Source organism: Neodothiora populina (genome assembly GCF_041146345.1).
Source record: "Neodothiora populina strain CPC 39397 chromosome Unknown canker_contig_15, whole genome shotgun sequence".
Lineage (NCBI taxonomy): Eukaryota > Fungi > Ascomycota > Dothideomycetes > Dothideales > Dothioraceae > Neodothiora > Neodothiora populina.
In genome coordinates, this window is record NW_027191413.1 from 2,178,527 (window position 1) to 2,199,075 (window position 20,549).

General features: G+C 50.8%; 7 protein-coding genes across 9 annotated transcripts; 4 read left to right on the forward strand and 3 right to left on the reverse strand.

Moving 5' to 3' along the window:
• Positions 1-1,429: 1,429 nt before the first annotated feature.
• On the forward strand, positions 1,430-3,341 carry AAFC00_003087 (uncharacterized protein; the record flags this gene model as incomplete). The annotated part of the gene is made up of 6 exons (XM_069342508.1): positions 1,430-1,542; positions 1,596-1,648; positions 1,719-1,912; positions 1,965-2,117; positions 2,167-2,251; positions 2,308-3,341. The coding sequence occupies 6 exons, from the start codon at positions 1,430-1,432 to the stop codon at positions 3,339-3,341; spliced, it is 1,632 nt and encodes a 543-aa protein (XP_069199009.1).
• A 2,329-nt stretch (positions 3,342-5,670) lies between these two features.
• AAFC00_003088 (uncharacterized protein) lies at positions 5,671-7,211 on the forward strand (the record flags this gene model as incomplete). The annotated part of the gene is made up of 2 exons (XM_069342509.1): positions 5,671-6,763; positions 6,820-7,211. 2 exons carry the CDS (start codon positions 5,671-5,673, stop codon positions 7,209-7,211), a joined length of 1,485 nt encoding a protein of 494 aa, XP_069199010.1.
• Positions 7,212-8,338: 1,127 nt separating this feature from the next.
• AAFC00_003089 (uncharacterized protein) lies at positions 8,339-11,386 on the forward strand (the record flags this gene model as incomplete). Its single annotated transcript, XM_069342510.1, has 1 exon — positions 8,339-11,386. The coding sequence occupies one exon, from the start codon at positions 8,339-8,341 to the stop codon at positions 11,384-11,386; it is 3,048 nt and encodes a 1,015-aa protein (XP_069199011.1).
• Positions 11,387-11,577: 191 nt separating this feature from the next.
• AAFC00_003090 (uncharacterized protein) lies at positions 11,578-12,843 on the reverse strand (the record flags this gene model as incomplete). The annotated part of the gene is made up of 4 exons (XM_069347742.1): positions 11,578-11,845; positions 11,931-11,988; positions 12,155-12,328; positions 12,522-12,843. The coding sequence occupies 4 exons, from the start codon at positions 12,841-12,843 to the stop codon at positions 11,578-11,580; spliced, it is 822 nt and encodes a 273-aa protein (XP_069199012.1).
• Positions 12,844-13,340: 497 nt separating this feature from the next.
• Positions 13,341-16,172, reverse strand: AAFC00_003091 (uncharacterized protein; the record flags this gene model as incomplete). Its single annotated transcript, XM_069342511.1, has 6 exons — positions 13,341-14,456; positions 14,510-14,715; positions 14,765-14,871; positions 14,928-15,497; positions 15,547-15,927; positions 15,988-16,172. 6 exons carry the CDS (start codon positions 16,170-16,172, stop codon positions 13,341-13,343), a joined length of 2,565 nt encoding a protein of 854 aa, XP_069199013.1.
• Positions 16,173-16,684: 512 nt separating this feature from the next.
• Positions 16,685-17,891, reverse strand: AAFC00_003092 (uncharacterized protein; the record flags this gene model as incomplete). Of its 2 annotated transcripts, XM_069342512.1 has the most annotated exons (3): positions 16,685-17,095; positions 17,156-17,479; positions 17,529-17,891. In XM_069342512.1, 3 exons carry the CDS (start codon positions 17,889-17,891, stop codon positions 16,685-16,687), a joined length of 1,098 nt encoding a protein of 365 aa, XP_069199014.1. The 2 variants fall into 2 exon arrangements, with proteins under 2 accessions (XP_069199014.1, XP_069199015.1); XM_069348061.1 differs by having other exon boundaries at positions 16,685-17,479.
• Positions 17,892-18,537: 646 nt separating this feature from the next.
• On the forward strand, positions 18,538-20,545 carry AAFC00_003093 (uncharacterized protein; the record flags this gene model as incomplete). 2 transcript variants are annotated; one of them, XM_069342513.1, is made up of 5 exons in its annotated part: positions 18,538-18,652; positions 18,713-18,857; positions 18,975-19,947; positions 20,029-20,177; positions 20,311-20,545. In XM_069342513.1, the coding sequence occupies 5 exons, from the start codon at positions 18,538-18,540 to the stop codon at positions 20,543-20,545; spliced, it is 1,617 nt and encodes a 538-aa protein (XP_069199016.1). The 2 variants fall into 2 exon arrangements, with proteins under 2 accessions (XP_069199016.1, XP_069199017.1); XM_069348637.1 differs by having other exon boundaries at positions 18,607-18,652.
• Positions 20,546-20,549: the final 4 nt, after the last annotated feature.

The following is a 20,549-nucleotide window of genomic DNA, read 5'->3' on the forward strand; positions in this document are numbered from 1 at the left end:
CACCAGTGGCTTGCAGGCGAGGATGGCGTTGACCCTTTCATCAACATTGGCATCAACTTGTTAGTGCCATACCTTGCAGAGGCATACTGGCGAGCTTGACCCAATGTGCCGCAGGAAGTACGAAGCTTACATACCCTTTTGCGTTCGGTGATGCATTGCCATCTGAGTCGTGCTGTGAGCTGCCTAACCCTGTCGGTAGTTGTGTCTCACTTCTACCTGTCCTACCATAAGAAGTTACAACTGAGCGTGCCTTACCGCCCCTCGGTACAACACTAAGTGAAAGACCAGAATCTATTTACTGCGGACTATCTTGTTTATCGCTGGTTATATCTGGAGTTCGGCGCCAAATCACATGCTTACTTACATGCAGTGGCACCGATTCTCCACCTTCGATGGCGTTCAGCTGTTCGGCTGATAATGCATCCTTGTCCAATCATTCGACTCGAATCTTCACCTTACTATCGGACATCCTAGCTTCTTGGTAACAAAGTACAATTTCACTACATGGCTTGGATCAAGAGTAGTTATAATCAAAAGTCGAAGTCCGCAATAGTATTCGTGGTTCATCGAGCTTTATCCATATCAGGCAAGATACAGGGCGTCCTGTCACATTGCAAAGTCAAAAAAGCCATCGATGGGGAACCTACAAGTACAGCCCTCTAGCGTGCGGAGGATACCTATTGTTGTAACCCACACATGGCGGCCACGGCCCGCATCACCGGCACACCAAGCCACCTTACCATGTTTTGGTCCTTCTCTATGGACCGGCCATCTGACTTTTAACATCGTCCATGAGGCCTTGAATGAGGCATTGCTATGCAGGTACACTGATCCCAAAATCTCACTCGTGCTACCACCATCCTCCGTCGCAAGGCATCGTCTATTGCCTACAACAAAAAGTGCGGGGCATGGCGCTCCCTCGATGGATCGTTTTTATCGCTCAGCCTGTGTCTCCATCTCAGCCGCACCCTTTAGCCCCCAAGATGTCCGATAGCTACCTAGTAGTGCTTAAGTAGGATTGCACCATGCCTTATGGCGGCGGCTACCTCAAAATTTATATATTGTCATTGGCTGCCTGACTTGAAAAGAGAAACATAAATACACACCTTACCCTCGATGTTTAGTATGCCTTGCACACCATTGTGATCAGCGATATTGTCATCGAGTATCTTGCCCTCAAATTTCCTCAGGCGAAACATTGAATAACCCTACCGAAATCATGCCTGGCCGTGTCGACGAGCCGGCCGTTCTGCGGAAGCCCAAGAAGCTGATAGTATGCTGCGACGGTATGTAGATTGATCAATCAGTACAATCCCAAGTCAGCGCTGACGAAAGACTGTAGGAACATGGATGGTACGTCTCTTTGAGAGAGAACATTAGTGGCTCCTGCTGACAGCCCATCAAGAACAGTGATTCAGGCTGGGAAAGCATGGGTTGGTTTGGCGGCCAGAAATTGCAGACTCCGTCCAACGTCACAAGAATAACTCATGCCATTCCTTGCGAGGATAAGTTCGGCTCTCCTCAGGTAGTCTACTATCAAGCGTAAGCCATTCGCACAACTCATCCCTCCAGAGGCCACGGCTGATCTTGGACAGCGGAGTCGGGACTGGACTTGGAATAGACGATCAACTCCTAGGTGGAGCGACAGGTATCTACTTCGCCCAAACACCTTGGTCCCTGGAACCCTCTGAGTGCAACAAGCTGACTTTTGACCCAAGGCTCGGGTCTCGCCGAACACATTCGTGAGGGCTACTCCTTCTTAGCCAATAATTATGGCTCAGGAGACCTCATATACCTGCTTGGCTTCTCCAGAGGTGCTTTTACAGCTCGCAGTCTGGCGGGCCTGATAGGTCAGCTTGGCTTATTGAACAAAAAAGGCCTCGCATATTTCTACGAGATCTTCGAGGATTGGGTTAGTCTTGGGCGTAAAACTGGCTAGCGCATTTCACGCTGACCGTCAAAAGGAACATGCAGGTGATCCTGACTTTGATGGCCCCCTCTTTCTGAAGAACTATCATGACGAAGTCACTGGCGCACAGTACTCTCTCGACACACCAGCCAATGTGCCCAGCAGGGCTGTCGAATACCTACGCGAGTATCGGGTACTGCTGCAATCCGTAAGTGGATCCTCTGATGCTCGGAAGACTTGATTATTAACGATTATAGCTCGGTCTTATGCATAAAGCGCCGGCTCGAGATAACCCAGCCGAAGAGGTACGCATTCAAGCGGTCGCATGTTGGGATACAGTCGGTAAATATCTCTTGCAATCGAGAGTCTCCAAATGTGAGGCTAACCTGGTTCGCTAGGTGCTCTGGGAATACCGGTCAATCCATTCTTCCAGAAGTTTTTCAAATTGCCAGCATTTCTACGTCTCAAAAATCTGAGATGGATGGACACCAGCCTGACTGACAACATCATGAACGCCTTCCAAGCACTGGCGCTCGATGAACACCGCGCACCGTTTTCTCCTGCTGTGTGGGAGAGGCCCGAAGGTTGCAAGACCAACCTCAAGCAAGTGTGGTTTCCCGGAGCACATTCTGGAATTGGCGGCGGATATGATGACACCGGCTCGGCCGATATCTCCCTCGCATGGATGATGGACCAGCTCGCAGGCCAGTCGTCAACTTCGACATCTCCCAAGGATCCCGAGAAGTGGATCCAATTCGACGATGACTTCATTCCGTACCTGCATCAATTGCACAGACTGTGGCACCAGCGGAATCCACCATTCGCGAGCTGGGCCAAGGGCGCTTTGTACAAATCTTTTAAATTTCCAGTAAGTCTTCTTGGGTGGATAAACCGAACTCCTGGGAGATATCGCCGTCTACATAAGAAAACGCTCAAACCGCAGCACGGTGTCCGTCTCCGCGATACGAACGAATTGATTCATGCTTCAGTAAGAGCACGCGTCGATCTGGGCGGCGCTGCTCCAGTGGATAATCCGAAGGATTGGCACATCTGGTCCTCATTGCTGAACCTTGTGCATACCATTTTGCGACGCACTGGTAAAGAGGTCTACCGACCTGCGGCACTCAAAGGATGGCTGCTCCGCGATGGACATGATTTTCACGACGATGTTGCTGTCAACAATGTTCATCTCACGCAACTCAGAGGATCGGCGCCTTGGTACGAGTGGGTGGGCGATGATAAGCATGTCGCTAAGGGAGAACGATTGCACGAAGATCACCTAGGGAAATTTGAACTGCAGCTCCTACATCTCGTCACGGGCAAAGAAGAAGCTGAAGACATCGAAGCGAGCAACCGAGGCGCTGATAGCACAGCCAATCTTCGACGCATGCAGGAACGGGAAAGAGACGCAAGGCGGTCGGAAACTATATGAGCAGGTTCGCTTTTAGCGGTATATGATAATCTGACGTAGATTGTCATGGTACGGTGGATCTGACCCAGCAAATCCGATGGCTTCCACAATCCATGGTCTCACTTAGATTGATCTGACGTATGTGACATTGCATTTGTGCTCAGGACAAAATAATGAGGACCCACGTGTGTTTGTGTGTCTGTGTTTGTGTTGATGTGGGGGCTTTTGTCCAACTGCACTGTCCATCCATAAGAAGTGAATGTGCTTGGCATCGCATGGAGCTATTTTCGTTAGTGAGCTTCAATGCGTCATAGCCAGACAACATTCCATAAAGACCTGAGAGACCTAAGAGTGACAACATAGCCGCAATGGTGCAGAGATGCATGGCACAAGTAAGTCTTATAGAACAAGGAGGACTTGGAGGAGATGGAAATCAAGCTCGAGCTTGCAGATGGGAAGAGAAGGTCTCGTAAGTCTGCTGCTATTCTTTTCCCTCTATTCTGCAATATCCTACAAAAATAGCAGCTCTCTGCGGACAAGAGTGTCAACCTCGAAGCGTGAAAGCCTTTCGAGAAAGGAGGCTTTGCCCTGCTTCGCCACCGCGTACACCTCATCGCTGGTGCGCAGCCTCTACACAGCTGTATGGAGGGCTCTGTGCAGAGACATCGCACCCATAGCTATTGTCCAACTCCCGAATCACCTGGAATCGTTGAGCAGGCCGCGTAGACCCCTGAGAAACAACAGCCCAAACGGCCCTGGAAGATGCCTTCTCAGTGAGCAGCTATGTTGTCATGTCGACGACGATGACTCGCCCGATGCGCAGCTATCGCACACATGGGCAACGTACGCGACGAAGAAACGAACAAGTGCCGGAGTCGAATCCAAAACCTCAATGCTAGCGACTGAGATCTCGTCGATGGACAGATAGGTATAGGGCTTCGCTGCTCGAACCGACGCCAGCCCTAACTTCTATACTGTGGCTGTCTTCTTGTCATATCTTTTCCTCTGTTTATAGTTCAGAACTACGTCCTCTCTGAACACAGACTACGCGGCCTAGACACATAAAGTACGTGCACGCCTATCGACGTTTCGCTGCCGCAAGAGGAAGCAGCGCGCAGATGAGCTTTTGCCATTATAGGTCGTTGCCGAACAGGGCAAGGGCCAAAAGAAGGTTCGCATCAGGGCACAAAGGTATACTCTCATCACCCTTTACCTTCTGACCGAGGCCGCGATCGGAGCATAGTCGTTTCGCGCGAACGAAAGTAAGGCATCTAGTCATGTAGGGGCAGAAACTACCTCATCGACATCGTAACAGTTTTATCACGAAACCAAGACTTGGAAGAGCGACCGCCGAGCGCACAAGCACACTACTTATGCTGGCCCAGCACGGCAGATGCCATACATGGTGTACTACTGATTCTCGCCTTGCTGATCTGACAGTATCCATGTATCATGAAATGGCCTGCCGTACTGTGCTGTTATTAGAAGTGTTTCTGGGTCAGCATACAGCAAATCCTCACTTCTCGCAGATCGGTAAAGCGGGCACGGATACATTGCGTTCATGAACTGCAAACCGTGGAAGTCGGAGGACCGGGAATGATGAAACGCCGCGGTCCGCCAGTCGGCAAGCGTATCCCCTACCGTGCTAGCATGTCGACTGGCTTAGATTGGCTTCGACTGGATGCACTGATGTCTCAAGGCAGATGGCTCGAGTTGCACAAAGTCTTCTAGGGCTGCACGGATTACCTCTAGGGCTGAGCTGGGCTGTGCAGGCTCGGACTGCGAACGGTACTTAGTGCAAAGTACAATGCTTCCCCAATCAGAGGCTGTGACGAAGACGGGATAGGAAAGGTGAGGTGGGAATTGTAAGGTTGATCAAGGACCAGTTGGACAGTGGTAGTGTAGGGTATTATGCGCGTGTGTGTGTGTAAACTTGGACTGTGTGTCGCCGGCTCCTTCGTTCCCCCCTCGGACTTGGAAACGCCAAACCCTCTCGAGCCCTACCGCCTGCCTGCCTGTGCCATCACCACATGTTCTTCCGCTCTTTCTCATTTCATCACCTTCCATTTGTAACCCTGACCTTTTCCCATCACTTTTTCCATCGAAACTCATCGTCAAAAACACCCACTTCATCAACTATCTACTGCTCGTTCCAAGTCCTTTGGTTTTACAACTGCCGAGTCGCTCGTTCAACAAAAATAAATCGTCATCCCAGGTAAAACCCGCTCCGCACCCTAAAAGCCGCCAGGGAAACCAGGCTACAGGCCGCGTCAGCCCGCAACGTGCACATCCCTCATACACATATACCATCAATACATATCGCCCACAACATCCAGGAACACCCATCGTCATGGCCACGGCTCAATTTGCCCAGATGGGCAACATCCAACATGGCATCAAATCCGATCTTGACATGGATACCTTCTTCGACTTCAACCAGAGCACTGCCTTGAACTCGCCTGCGACTCCCTCGGCCCCGTCTCGCATCGGGCTCACTCCTCGCCATTCTTCAGACGCATATTCGAACAATGCGCCATCACCATTTGATGCTACTGAGGAACGTCAGATCTTCGCCGCGCCCAGCCACGAGTACGATCGCTTCACACAGCAGACCGGCTTTCCGGTCGGTCCGGTCGCCTCGATCCCTACCATCAACACCGTCTCGGACTCGTTCAACCCGAGCAACGCATTCGTCGGCGGCGGCTTCAACTCTGGTATCGACGACATGTCCGATTTCGGCTTCAACGCATCCTGGTCTACTGGTTTAGATGTGGATGCCGATGTCAACATGGACTTCAACGCCGTCCCCCAACATCACAACGGCATGCTCTACCCGCCTGCTTTACCTTCCCGAGCACGCTCCCAAGATTTCGTCGACCCGTCTAGCATTGGAGGCCAGGACGAACGTCAGAGCAACGTTGGCCGACTCTGGCCGGGTATGCACCAGCAGAAGGCTCAACAAGCGGCCATGGCTAAGGCACAAGCCCAAGCACAAGCCCAGGCTCAAGCTCAGGTCCAGGCCCAGCAACAGAGAATGCACTTCGAAGCACAGGCACAGGCACAGGCACAAGTGCAACAACAACAACAACAACAACAGCAACAACAGCAACAAATGCGCATGGCTCAACAACAACAAATGGAAGCCAAACAATCAGCCGCCAAGAGTCGTGCATCATCATACCAGACGGATGCGCACACCGAAGAAAGCATCTCGAGATTGCTCAACAAGATGCGCCAGAACAGCGCCGTCCCTTCCATGTCAGGTGATGATTCGCTTGACGGCGGTATGCTCCCCCACGTCAGCCGCATGAGAAAGGAGGAGGAAGAAATGGACGAGGATGAGCGTCTGTTGGCCAGCGAAGAGGGAAAGAAGCTGAGCAGCAAGGAAAGACGCCAGCTTCGCAACAAGGTCTCTGCGCGTGCTTTCAGATCCCGTAGAAAGGGTGAGTAACATAAGCTCGAAACATGCCCATACTCTGTACTGACAATGCGGCGATAGAATACATCTCTCAGCTCGAGGGCGAAGTTGCCGTTAAGACACAGGAATGCAACGAGGTCAAGCAAGCCAACCGTTCATTGGCAGATGAGAACAGCCGCTACCGCAACCTGATCGAGACTCTGCTCCGCCACCCCGCTTACGCTCCCTTCATCGAGGATTTTGCCAAGGACCCTGCCGTCGTCAACGCTCCTCTGCACAACCTTGCTCCTACTTCTCTCGCACCTACTCCTGCATCAGCGCAGACCTCTGCTCATGACGGCAGTGAGCGTCAATCAGGCATGCCTATGCTCGAGACTCCTGTTGACCTTTCAATGCTGAACCTCAACCACAAGAACAGCTTTGCTGTTCCCAGTAACGCGGCCATTGATTTCTCCCAGCCGCGAGGATTCTAAAATAACACATGATTCTTCTGCAGCCGAGAACTTGCTCTCAGTATGCGTCTCATGAAGCAAGACTCGGCAAATGCAGAGGATCCGCGCCCTCGTCGATGAATTTATTCGATTCGCAGGCGCTTATACTCTCATACGGGTAATGATTCTTCGAAAAGCCCCTGGTCACTCCTTGTCGTGCTCTCTTATTTTCTTTGTCATCGGCGCATCGCATCGAAACGTCTTTCCTTTCGGATCGGTGGATTATTACCTTTAGCAGTATCAGAGACTATTGGTCAGTGTGGAGCTGAGAAGATGGTAGTCTGGAGTTTTTTTGGTTGGTGGTAACTTTGATTCATTGACATTTGTATATATTGTACTCCGTGATGGAGTCGACAACGAATTTTGAGCTCTTTATTCTGGAATCGATCATCTTTTGAAATGCCTGTATCGCTTTTCGATCGCCCCTGCGTAATAGCCTTGCTAATCGAGGTGTCCAAACTCGTGTCCAAACCGGACGCTACTGAGTAATAACAGCCTCTGTTTGCATTGTTCACGTATAATTCTCCAAGCGCCACCAAAATTTGTAGAATATCTGGGGTAATGGCGCATCTCTATACGCATCATACAGTATAACCTCGTCAGCATAAATGACAAACTCATCGACTTCTTCACAAGAGTCACATCGATGCACGACGAGCCTTTAGTCGACCTTGTTCGCACTGCAGCCGTAAGATAGATTTCAAGACGTCAAGTTGGCTTCATTCCGCCCATCAGGCAGTCGGCTCTTCACGACGACGGCAACTCCCCGTTATCGTCTAAGGAAATTATTTCACGACTTCGAAAAGGACGGAAAGGCTGTCGCACCCAAACCACCACGCGCGGAGACACATAGAGATCGCTTTGGGACATTTTATCGACCCTTAGGAGACTCGAGGGCTCCCGTTCCGGCAAAGAGGGCATTTGATACATCACAGCGCAGACCGCAAACCGGTGGCTATCGATTTCACTTCCACGCCACAGAGAGAAAGAGTCCTGTGTATGATTATCCGAAGATACGAGGCGTAGCTCAGAACGTCCAAATCATCTTTCCACGATCCGCTCGATATTCGGCTCTGACAAGGAAAGACGACATCATCTGCAGGAACAGAATGCATTCTCACTTCCGCTTCGTCACTTCGCCTACGGCTGACACCCCGGGGACTACGTTACTACTGCATTTCGACAACAAGAGATACTTGTTTGGAAGCATATCGGAAGGAACACAGAGAGCGCTGGTGCAACAAGGTGTCAAGACATTGAAGATCTCAGACCTCTTCATTACCGGAAGGTCAGAATGGAGCAATGTTGGAGGCTTGATCGGTATGATCTTGACTCTAGCCGATTCATCCTCGTCCAGCGTGACGACAAGCACGGAAGAGCTGAAGAAGAAAATGATTGCCAAGCTCAAGAGAGAGGGACAGACCGATATCAACGAGGCAAAGCTCGCCGCTCAACTAGCGAAAGAGGTCAAAGAAAAGACACGGCTTCGCATCTTCGGTCCACCGAATCTCAATTACTTGCTCGCCACGGCCAGACGTTTCGTCTTCCGCAAGGGCATGCCTGTTGATGTTGAAGAGTTCTCGCGGCAGTCTTCGGCGCCCCATGGAGCGGTGCAGAATGGGCCTACCCATAGTGACGACAACATTGATGTATGGACCTTGCCAATAGTACCGAGTCCGCCGAAAATTACCACTTCCTCAAACTCCAGCCGCACAGCTAGCCCGCGGAAGCGAAGCTACGACGAAGTAGATGATTCTCGAGATGGAATCACGAGCACCCTCACTGACAGGGAGAAAACTGCAATGATGGCAAAGTCCGTCGTGTCGGAAATGTTCGAGTCGAGCTGGCGTCTTGACGCTTTGGTGGAAACGCCAATCAATGAAGTGAGGTTGCCAGCAGCTCTATTCGTTAAGGATCCAGAAACCGGAAAGACTGTCAAGTACACCGGACCTATGCCAGGTGGCTCCCAGCCTGTACCTGGTATTAACGTACTGGTTCGTCGACCCTGGCCGGGTGCTCTTGTCGAGTCGCTGCCACCGACAGAGCCTGCGCGCGAGGCCATCTCATATATCGTCAAACTCCACCGCCAACGTGGCAGGTTTCGACCGCAACGTGCTATAGAGCTCAAGGTGGAGAAGGGTCTGAAGTGGTCCAAATTGACTAATGGTGAAACCGTGCTAAATGTTGATGGCGAGACCATCACTCCGGACATGGTCCTCGAAGAGGGCAAAGAAGGAAACGCCACCGCTATCATTGATCTGCCATCCGAGGAATACGTCGAGTCTCTGGTCAATCGTCCAGAGTGGAAGAATGAGGAAATCATGTCCAATCTCTGTGCTTTCATATGGTCTCTCGGTACAGGCGTCGCTGCAAGCCCCAAGCTGAAGCAGTTCATGTCATCGATGGGTCAAGCGCGTCACATCATTGCATCATCAGACGTCTGTCCGAACAGGATCTCCATGGATTCGGCTGCGGCAGCCACTGTCAGGCTGATGAAAGTGGATCCCGCGAGGTACATCATTCCAGTACATGACCAACGCGAGAAACCTCAAATTGGCGACGAAGGCACGATTCTGGCGGATCGGGGGATGATGGTTCAACTCACTCCGACGTTCGAAGTACGAGAGCAAGAATCCAGTCCGTTGCTGAATATTAACAAGGTTGTGTCTGAAATGGCACCTGATGTCCTCGAGGCTGCTGCCGAAGCACGGAAGAGCATCGAAGACAACAAGGCAGAACTAGACGATTGGGCCAGTAGAGTGCCGCAAGGCGACGCCGAGGTCATCACTCTGGGCACGGGATCCGCTCTTCCCTCGAAATATCGCAATGTCTCAGCGACCTTGTTGCGGGTCCCTGGATGGGGATCTGTGTTACTCGATTGTGGAGAGAACACTCTCGGTCAGCTCAAACGTATGTATACAGAAAGTGAGCTCAGAGATGTATTACATGACCTACGGGCTATATGGATAAGCCATATGCATGCCGACCATCACCTTGGTACAGTGTCTGTGATTCGAGCTTGGTTTCAGGCCGTCCACGGCTCTATGCCAACATCAGCGCCTTCGCCTCTTGATAACGGATTTGATCCAGCTTCCCTGTTCAAAGATCAAAAACGCCTCGCCGTAATATCAGACGTGCCGATGGTACGTTGGCTACACGAGTACAGCAACGTTGAGGACTATGGCTTTTCTCACCTGGCACCATTGATCATCTCACCAGCACGGCCGGCAAGCGGAGTCGTTTCAGATCTTCAGTGGTTCTTTGCGAACGTCCCCAGCGAAAACCCGACCGCAGACGAACGTAAGCAATACTACGCGATTTGTCTCCGTGCGAAGGTTCCAGCCTCAGTGGTGGGCTTCGCAGACATCCAAGCCGTTCTGGTCCAGCATTGCCACGGTGCACGCGCAGTCTCCATCACTTTCCCCTCTGGCTTCAAAGCCTCGTACTCGGGCGATTGCCGGCCCTCGGAACCATTCTCGGTCATTGGAAAGGGCTCGACCGTGTGTATCCACGAGGCCACCTTCGACGACGAACTCCAGGGCGATGCATTAGCCAAGAACCACACAACTACCAGCGAAGCCCTCGGCGTCGCGTTGGCCATGGATGCCAAAGCATGCGTGTTAACGCACTTCAGTCAACGGTACCAAAAGGTACCTGTGCTGGAGTATACTGATTCCGATGATGATGCCATCCCGTCGTATGGTAAAGCTACTGGTGGTGTCACTGAAGACGTGTCCACAAACCCAGACGACGACATGGACGCGCCCATGACCGACGTGCACGAAACTCCTGACGCTGCATCTTCCACTCGCCCCCTTCTCGCAGGACAGGAAGCTGCTGGAAGCGACGAGGCGGCCGACATCCCGAAGCACTTAACCATCAAGCTGAAAAAGGGCACAGAGATGAAAGTCTGCGTGGCGTTTGATCTGATGAGAGTCAAAGTCGGAGAGATTGCGCAGCTGGAGAAGATGACGCCTGCATTGATCAAGCTGTTTGCCGCTGAGGAAAAGGAAGAAGAGGTCGAGGAGGGAAATGCCAAGAACAATCAGGCTAAGGCAGGAGGTGCTGGTAAAGGCAAGGGAAAGAAGGGCGGCCAGGTCAACGAAGATGGAAGCGGCAAGAAGAACAAAAAGGAGAAGGGTAAAAGGTTCAACTAGAGAAGATTGAATGACGTTTGTAGTCGAGCGTTTTTGTTCATACATGTCAAGATGTACTTGTACATACATGCAATATACCCTTCTCCTCCTCTTCCTCGTTCCTCATCTCAATTTCATAGTATCATGAAAAACCACGCCTCCCAACCCCGCAGTGCCCTTCCTCACAACCCCCAAACTGACCTCTACAAAATTCAATAAAACCCCTCAAAACAATCTACCCTCCCTTTAGCAACCTCCCTCACGACCTCCTCCACGCACTTCTCCGTCGCCCCCTCTCCATGATCATCAGACCCAGACCCGACAACATCAAAAGCCAACCCCTTAGTCTCCGGCAGCAGAATACATTGCCTGACCACCTCAGCGATGTCCTGTCGCGATATCATCGTCGTGATGTGCACTTTGCCCGCCTGGACCTTGCCTGTTTCCGGGCTATTGGTCAGGCCGCCTGGGCGGATGATACTGTTGTTTTCGAGGATTAGTCTCAGGTCAGTGGAAGTTGTGATGAGAAAGCAGGGGATAGGGAGGTGAAAGGATCTGCGCTTACGTGTATTCTAGACCTCGGCGCGCGTTGTTCGTTACCAGGTCTTTGTCGGCGGCGAGTTCTGTGTTTCGTCCGTTATTAGTAGGGTAGCTCACTAAGCTCGAGTCTTGTTCTTTTTCCTTTCCCGTCGACACGGGAAGCAATGTTCATCTGCATATTGCTCTCGAACAGGACAAGATATGACCAATCGAACCTCCCGACCACAAAAGGGGAGAGAAATAACATACTAGCTTCAAGAAAAGGCTCAATAACGCCCCACACCCGTCCGCTCATCGTCTTGTCCTTTTCGTCATACCACTCCGGGACAGGCTTACGCGCTCTGTCTCGCACGTCTAGGGCGCTCACGATGATGAAGCGCTTGCAAGTTGTCTTCGCGGTTGCGTTCATTGATTTTATGGCGCCTTGACGTGTTAGTACATCTCTGTCTTGTTCTCTTACTTAAGTTCATAGGAGAAAGAGCGAATAGTGGAAGGAGTAATTAGTGAGCGACCAAATCAAGAATTGACATGCCCAGTCACTCGCTCACACAGTCTATCTCTCCCCGACCCAACCACAAGGAACAGGCAAAGAAAGACATAAGACACCAAAACTAACCATCACGATCTACACTCCCCGTCCGCTCCGGGTTCCCCCCACCCGCCCCAGCAGCCCAAACCACAATATCAGCGCCCACATCCTCGATCACACGAACCAGATCATCTTCGCTGGCACTCTCGATATCCTGAACGATTGGTGCTGCGCCTAGTGCTTTGATCTCTGAGACTTGGTCTGGGTTGCGGATTATGGAGTGGACTTTGAAGGCTGCATGAGAGCCAGAGGAGGAGGAGGAGGAGGAGGTTAATTTGGTAGTCAGGTGGCGTGCTACTTTGCCCGAGCCGCCGAAAATTAGGACCGTCGTTGGTGAGGTGGTCGACATGCTACAGTGGTTATTTTATGGGAGGTGGGAGTTGTTGCTTCGAAGGTCGAGTGGTAGGGTGATATGTTGAAAAGTGATTCCGGCTGTCTACTTGGATGCTGTAACGTTGGATTGTTTTGGCACTCTCTCAATTATTCCAAAGAGATCATAACTGCTACTATACAAAGGAGTATATAATAAGATAAGGTACGTATGGTCATGCAGCGTGACGTCTACTATGACTGAGATGCGCACGGTCAGCTTGGTTCGGCTATAGTATGGACAGGGTCGCTGTCGAAAGCTAATACACAGCACCGAGGATACGAGACAAATATGTCGTAAATAATCATTCTGATATTCTATTTGTTTCTGGTCTACTGCTCTTGAATCAGTCAAGTTACAACATAATTACAATTGAGGGAGAGGGTATGAACGTCTCTTCTGCACCACCGTTCGACAGGATTTGGCATCGAAGTTCATCCCGGCAAAACGACTGCAAGTACGGCGTCGACATGTGTCTATTGTCCATAGTATCGCCATTTCAATGGCTCATCCAGCTTTCGTAGTCCCGTGACCGTAACAACCTGCTCATCATCTGGCATGACATCCAGACAGCTGTCATCTACAAGCACACCTTCGCGCTCTTCAAACACCAAACCCTTGACAGGCTTTTTGGCCGCGACTGTGATCTTGCCATATTTGAAGCCAACTTTGACCCCTCTATCCGACAAGTCAAGATACTTCAGAGGTTGTGGCCAGTCGGAATCACGAGACATAAGCTCTCCACCAACCCAGATTCTTGCTGCCAGTACATGTGGCTCTTCCTTCTGGTTGTCGATCACACCCTTGAAGACATCTGTCGTCCCATTTGCGGCTATCTCAACATCCTTCCTGACTAGTTTCGTCTTGATCTCCTTGCCCGTCGCGATCGACAGAAACCTGATTTCCACCGTTGCAGCCACCGTGTGTGTCTTGCTGCTGACTACCCAGCATTCGTAGTCGCTCGTTGGTGCTGGACGAGCATGCACAACACTCCAATCGTGATGAGAGCGCTTCACGCCGATAGCTATTGGTGCAAGAACCCGGCGCATCGCATAGTATGCAGGCTTCTTGCGCAAGAAATAGTCGATGATCGCCCATGATGTTACCGGCCAGCAATCGTTGAGCTGCCAGACAAGAGCACCTCCGCAATGTCTCTTCTTACCCCATTGCCGTCTCCATCCACGATATCCATACATCAGTGCTTCTGCCTGACTGAGCTGTGTGAGATGAATGAATGCTTCGAGGTCAGTTTGTGTACGAAAGTTCTCAACCAAGTAAGTGGCGATCCGTCGCTCGTGTCCGGATGCTTTGTTGTGAAAGTCCATCATATGAGACTGCGGGTACATTTGTGTCGGGTCTGTGACAAAATACCTGATTGTATCGATGTGCGGAAAGGCTTCCATGCCAAACTCGGAGTTGAAACGGCCACCTAGTGTGTCGAAGATTTGGTACTTCTCTTGGGTTCCGTGCCATACATTCCATTGATGCATGTCACCAACAGTCGGATCTGAAGTAACGCGTCCATCGCCCCAAGGAGATCCTGGATGATAGGGAATATGAGGAGAATGAGCTGCGACCGCCTCGGGCAGGATCTGGAAAAAGGACCGTCAGCACATGCCAAAGTCGCCAGCAGCAATATAAACACCTTTTCATATATGTATCTTGCTGGGAAGTCGGTTTTCAACCAGTTGTCTGGGTCTTTGTCTTCGTAGTCATAGGACAAGCCGAATTGCTCTTGTACTTGGTAGTCCTCGTTGTTGCCAGCATATATAGCAATTGAGGGATGATGTCGCAATCGCTTAACTTGAGCAACAGCTTCAGCCTCGATGGACTTCAATATACTGAGGTAGGCTGGCACAGATTAGTGACTTGATACGTATTTGAGAGGCGCGGAACTGACCAGGGTAATTGCCACAACCAAACATAAAATCTTGCCATACAAGTATACCCAGCTCATCGCAGATCTCGTAGAAGATGTCTGCCTCCCAGATTCCACCTCCCCACACCCTTGCACATTTCGTCAGACAGGGGTCCTCGAACAATGTAATGGCCGGGAGACTTACCTGATCATGACTTGGTTACCGTCCACCAGTGTCTGCAGCCACTGCTTGTATCGCTGGTCTGAAATGCTCGGCGTGAAACTGTCCGCCGGGATCCAGTCCGACCCACCACAGAAGACGTCGACGCCATTGATCCTGAAGAAGAAAGTCTTGCCCACTTCATCAGGTTCTTGCACCAATTGACCGTGGCGAAAACCGGTCTTCTTTGAGACCGTATGTATATCGCGTTTCCCAGAAACAAGAGATACTTGGACAGTATATAGGGGCTGCTCACCATAGCCATGAGGATACCACAATTTGACTTTATCGAGACCAAATTTTGTGTTCGCCGTCCGATCAGTAGCAATCTCCGTAGTCTGCTCGAATACAACCTCATTGGCAAAAGCGACCGAGAACTTGACCGAATCGCCAGCATGCCCTTCGATAGGGGCAGTTATGTGGCCAATGACGGACTTGAGATCCTCCGCTACGCTGTAGTCGACTCGAACATCGGAGATGCGAGCATGGTACGTCTCAACGCGTACTGGCTTCCACGGACCACAAGTCATCAGAACTGGACCCCAGTCCCAACCCCTAGCTGTGGTCAACAAGATTGAATTGCTACAGAGTATGGTCCACTTACCAATGGTACTGTGCCTTTCTGACAGCCAGCCTCGCTGTCTCACCGTTAAAACCAACCCACTTGTGTTCCGGATGAGCGTCTTTGATCTTACGAGCCTCCAAAAAAGCCGAAGCGAAATCGATTTCGAGAATGTTGTCACCACCTTCTTTGATCCTAGTCGTCACATCGACTCTGTGCGGTATGAACATATTATCAGTTTTGAGGATGCACTCTCCGTTGAGCTTCACAGTTGCGAAAGTGTCGAGTCCTTCGAAGACGACTTCGTGTATCTCGCCATCTCCCGTTGTCGAGACCGCAGGTAGCTTGGTCCTGTAAGTCCAACATTTTTCTGCTACCCATTGACAATCGAGTTCGTTGAAGCCTTTGAACGGGTCGAGGATTCTTCGCAAAGGCAATCAGCACTGGTATAGTATGTCGGACATTGCTAGAGTTTCATCACACTTTTCATTCGCTAGAAGATCCAGGTGCACATTGGTTGGAATACGCTTGACGGGTAGCCATTCCTCAGTATCAGTTTGTTTGAACTCCCAGCCATGGCTCAAAGCATGAGTGACGGTGGGTTTCGTTGCATGCTTGACTAATTCCCAGTTGTCCGCCAAGCCGTTTGTGGCAGATGAAGTTTTCATAGTAGTCAAGGACGAGACAATGATACGACTAGACGTGGTTGTAGTATAAAGTGCAAGCAGGTTGGAATATATTCGTGTTCTGGTCTTTGGTACAAATAATATCTGGAACAAGGCCCGGCTAGGAGGTCCGATAGTGAGCTGGCTATATTGCCCGAGACCTTGCGAACACCGGAATGACGGTCTATCACGTTGTAGCACTGCTATAGTAATCTACCGCCAAGTCAAGACGCAGCCTCTCCTTTAGTATGAGCCGATGGTTCAAGGCGATGCATATCAGTGGAGAAGAGGTCATCAAGGTCTCATGATGTGATCAACACGCCTGCCAAGACGAGGGGTAGCACAACATCTATCACCGTGCAAGGTAGTAGCAGCGACAAGCATAACAGATATCGCTCGAGCTCATATTACTTTGATCATAAGTGCGTTTCATTTCATCAGGTTTATCGTAACAGAGGCGATTCGCCATGTGGGTATCAATATGCAACAAGGCATGTGCGATGTGTACAGACTTCTCACGCGAACAAGATCATAAAAGCAGCCATGAGGATAGCCATCCAAAGACACACGCCTGGGGCGTCAAGTTTCGGGGTTGCCAGACTCGATGCTGTAGCACTTGCTCCGCCTGAACCCGAGACGGTCCCGGATGAAGCCAGCTCGCTGAGCTGTGCTGCCTTTGATTTCAATATCGTTGTGCTTCTTCCACCTGGGCAGAAGACAACTTCAAAACCAGCTCCAGAGGGTATGATAAACGTCGAAGACTGATCGTCGTATGCAAAGCTGTATGCATCAGGACATACCTCCTTGGAGACAGTGCTGTAGTAATTGGGCTTGCATACCTTGGGCGAGTCGTACTTGCCAGTGCAGCAATACTTGGGATCTTTGTATTTGGCGCAAGCGGAAAGACAAGGATTGAATGCTGGCCGCTGGATATTGTCATCCGGGTATGGATACACGCCATCTCCTGGGGCTTTCGGAGGGCTTACTTGGAGATCCCAAGGACACCATTGAGCCACTGTTGATGTGGCAAGTTTCTGATCGAAAGGTAGTGGATATGAAGAATTCGTTCCCAAGAAAGTCTGCTGGCCCTGGGAGTATGGATCGTAGGTTGCTTCTGCGAGCTGACTTGCTGTTCCTATACATGAAGGGCTCGTGAGATTGGGAGGAATGTCGTCCAGCGAAACATTGCCATGTGGAACCAGGACTATGGCCACGGGGAGGTTGTAACCATCAACAAGAGAGATGTCGAAATAAGTTTGGCCATCTCCGCCATCCAGAGTGAACTCGGCAAGGGTCACCGGCACGTCGCCCTAGGCCAAGATAAGTATGTTATGATCCCGTAGCGTTCCTTTCACATACCGTGACCAAGCAGCCAAGTCCTCCATTGCAATCGCCCGATCCACAAGCCTTGCCTCCTCCCATCGAGGTTCCTTGGCTGTTGAACGTACAATTCGTCCGCCCCCAAACTCGTCCCTGCCAGTCGTGAGACACAGTTTGGGACTTGTTGGTTCCGGGTGTCAGCTCAAAGCCGGTGCTTGCTGGACCAGTGCCGGCTTGGGTAAGGATACCAGGATAGATGGTCTCGCCGCAGTTGTTCGATACGACCAAAGGAGTTGTGTGGCTTGATCCTTGCTGACGCAATATGATTTCTCGTTTCATGTGGTGTAAGCCATTTGCTCTAGTAGCAAGAGCCAGGACCAGAAACACATCATCATATTTCATACTTTCGGCTGCGTTCAATAAGAATGACTAGACAAGATTACTATTCGGTGTAGTATACATATATACGGAAATGATCAGGTCTTGTGTTGTCAGCGACAATTAGAGATAGGAGAATAGATGATACAAGGCGCGTACGTTAGACAAAGGCAACGAGGAAACCCGACGAAGATGACCTCCCTGCGAGGAGGCATTGCAGGTCTTATACCACGCATGCCTTATCCATCAATGGGAAACAAGGAATCGCAGCCGCGCCGCCTCCTGCGACGGTGCTGTAACAAGGAATCGGGAAGGCACCACTCATGTTTGAGCATTTCACTTGTTGTTTATATTGCGATGACGTGATGGGCTCTTTTTTTCCCCATGCGCTTGAGCGTTGTCGCTGCAATCTTTGATCCCTTCCAGGGTCCACACGGGCCGCAAAGCATGCTGCCCGCCCGCTGCTGGGCATACGGCATGATGCACCCCTTATCTGCTCCCACATAACCGTACAAGCCACACCTTCTTATCTCCGGTACGTACCACGTGGTACACTGTGTTGACTGAGGTGTACAGTACTTGGGCGACACACTACTTGATGTAACAACGTTCCCTCGCAGACACATCCGTTTTTACATCATAGAGATAAACAGATCGAAATAAGATCGCTATGCGAGTAAAAGCTAAACAAGGACGATTGTTCCGATCACCGGACTCGGCCGGTCTTGGGTATGCTGGGATGCGTATCTCCGTGAGTGCTGAGAGTCCACTGGACAAGTATCCTGGTATGCAAGTGAAAACACTATGTGATGAAATATAGCAGACTGTTAATGATGACAATGAAGCGAAGCAACATGCTGCACGAGTGGCCACGGTGTTGGGTGTAGATCACGGATTGATCTACCTGCCTGGAGAAACCATTTCCAATTATGCGGATAGCGATCAGCCTCGACCGTTCAGACAATCGCGGTATTTTTTGTATCTGAGTGGGTAAGTCAGCTCTGTTAGATATGTCATTGTCATGAAACAGTCAGTCGGTCGACATTACATTCCAAAATCATGAAACACGAGGGTTATCCTGTGACATACCACTAACAGTCTAAAAAGCGTGGACGAGTCCGATTGCCACCTAACCTACGACATCGCGACAGAAAACCTAACTCTCTGGCTGCCCCCCATAGATCCCAAAGTAGTAGTATGGGTAGGACGAGGCTCAACGACGTCCGAAGCACTGGAGAAATACGACATCGACAACGCGAGATACAGTCCGCACTTAAAGCACTACCTGGAATCATGGGCATCATCCAACAAGCACAAAAGCGGCGGTGACATTTTCGTGCTGCACCCTGCCGACAAGAAATCTCGAGTACCAGAGTCTCTTTCATCTAGACTCAACACGACAGCTCTCCAACCAGCGACAGACACCTGCAGAGTGATCAAAGACCCCCATGAGATAGACCTAATACGAACCGCGGCGGGAATCAGCACAAAAGCCCACGAATCCGTGCTACGCAACCTCCTGACATTCAAATCCGAAGCGCAAGTGACAGCCCACTTCCTAGACGTCAGCATCGCGCACGGCGCCAAACACCAATCTTACGGCATCATAGCAGGCTCAGGGTCCAATGCCGCGATCTTGCACTATGAGAACAACGACGCCGTCTTCGGAGACAGCCAGCTCATGTGTCTTGACGCGGGCGCCGAATGGCAGTCGTACTCGAGCGATATCACGCGCACTTTCCCACTGTCGGGGAACTGGCCCTCCAAGGAATCGAAGGAAATCTACAATCTCGTGCAGCTCATGCAGTCGAGTTGCACCACGAACCTCAAGCCAGGGAAGAACTTTGTCGAGAACCAGTACCTGGCGCATGTCATCGCTATCGAGGGACTTTTGAAGCTGGGTATTCTGCGTGATGGAAGCATAGAGGAGATTTACAAGGCGGGCACTTCGAGGGCGTTTTTCCCTCATGGCTTGGGTCATCATATGGGGCTTGAGGTCCATGATGTGTCTCCCCCTTCGGTTTCTCCTTTTCGTTCTTCTTCTACTTCGCGAGAGCAAGGTAGAGAGATACCCATCGAGGTACGCACACTCACCCCTCCAACATCTTTACAGAAAGTTATACAGTCCCCATGAAGCTAATTCACGACCCACGATAAACAGATCCGACATCACTTCACGACCGCAGGCGCCGAATCAGCCTACCACGCCTCGTCACAGCAATACGCTGATCCGGATATCTGCAGATCACCCTGTCGGACCTATGACTCGGGTCTGCAGCCTGGAATGGTGATCACCGTCGAACCCGGGATGTGAGTTTTTGTATTTCGTTTTCTTCTCTCTTGGCCGACTGATCCTCTTCTCTCCACGTCTCCTTTTATTTGGTCTCGCTTCTATCACTTCTATATCTGCTCATGCCGAATGCTGACGAAATGAACCAAAAAGATACTTTAATGGATATGCACTGGAGGAGATCTACTATCCCTCTCCGGTACACTCGAAATACATAGACAAAAAGGTCGTGAAAAGGTACATGCCTGTCGGTGGAGTGCGCATTGAAGATGATATTCTCATTACGCCTTCGGGGTACGAGTTGATGTCGCACACGGCAAAGGGAGAGGATGCGCTGAGGATTATCAGGGGGGAGTCAGTGGTTGTTTTGCAGCATCTACAAGTGTGAAAGG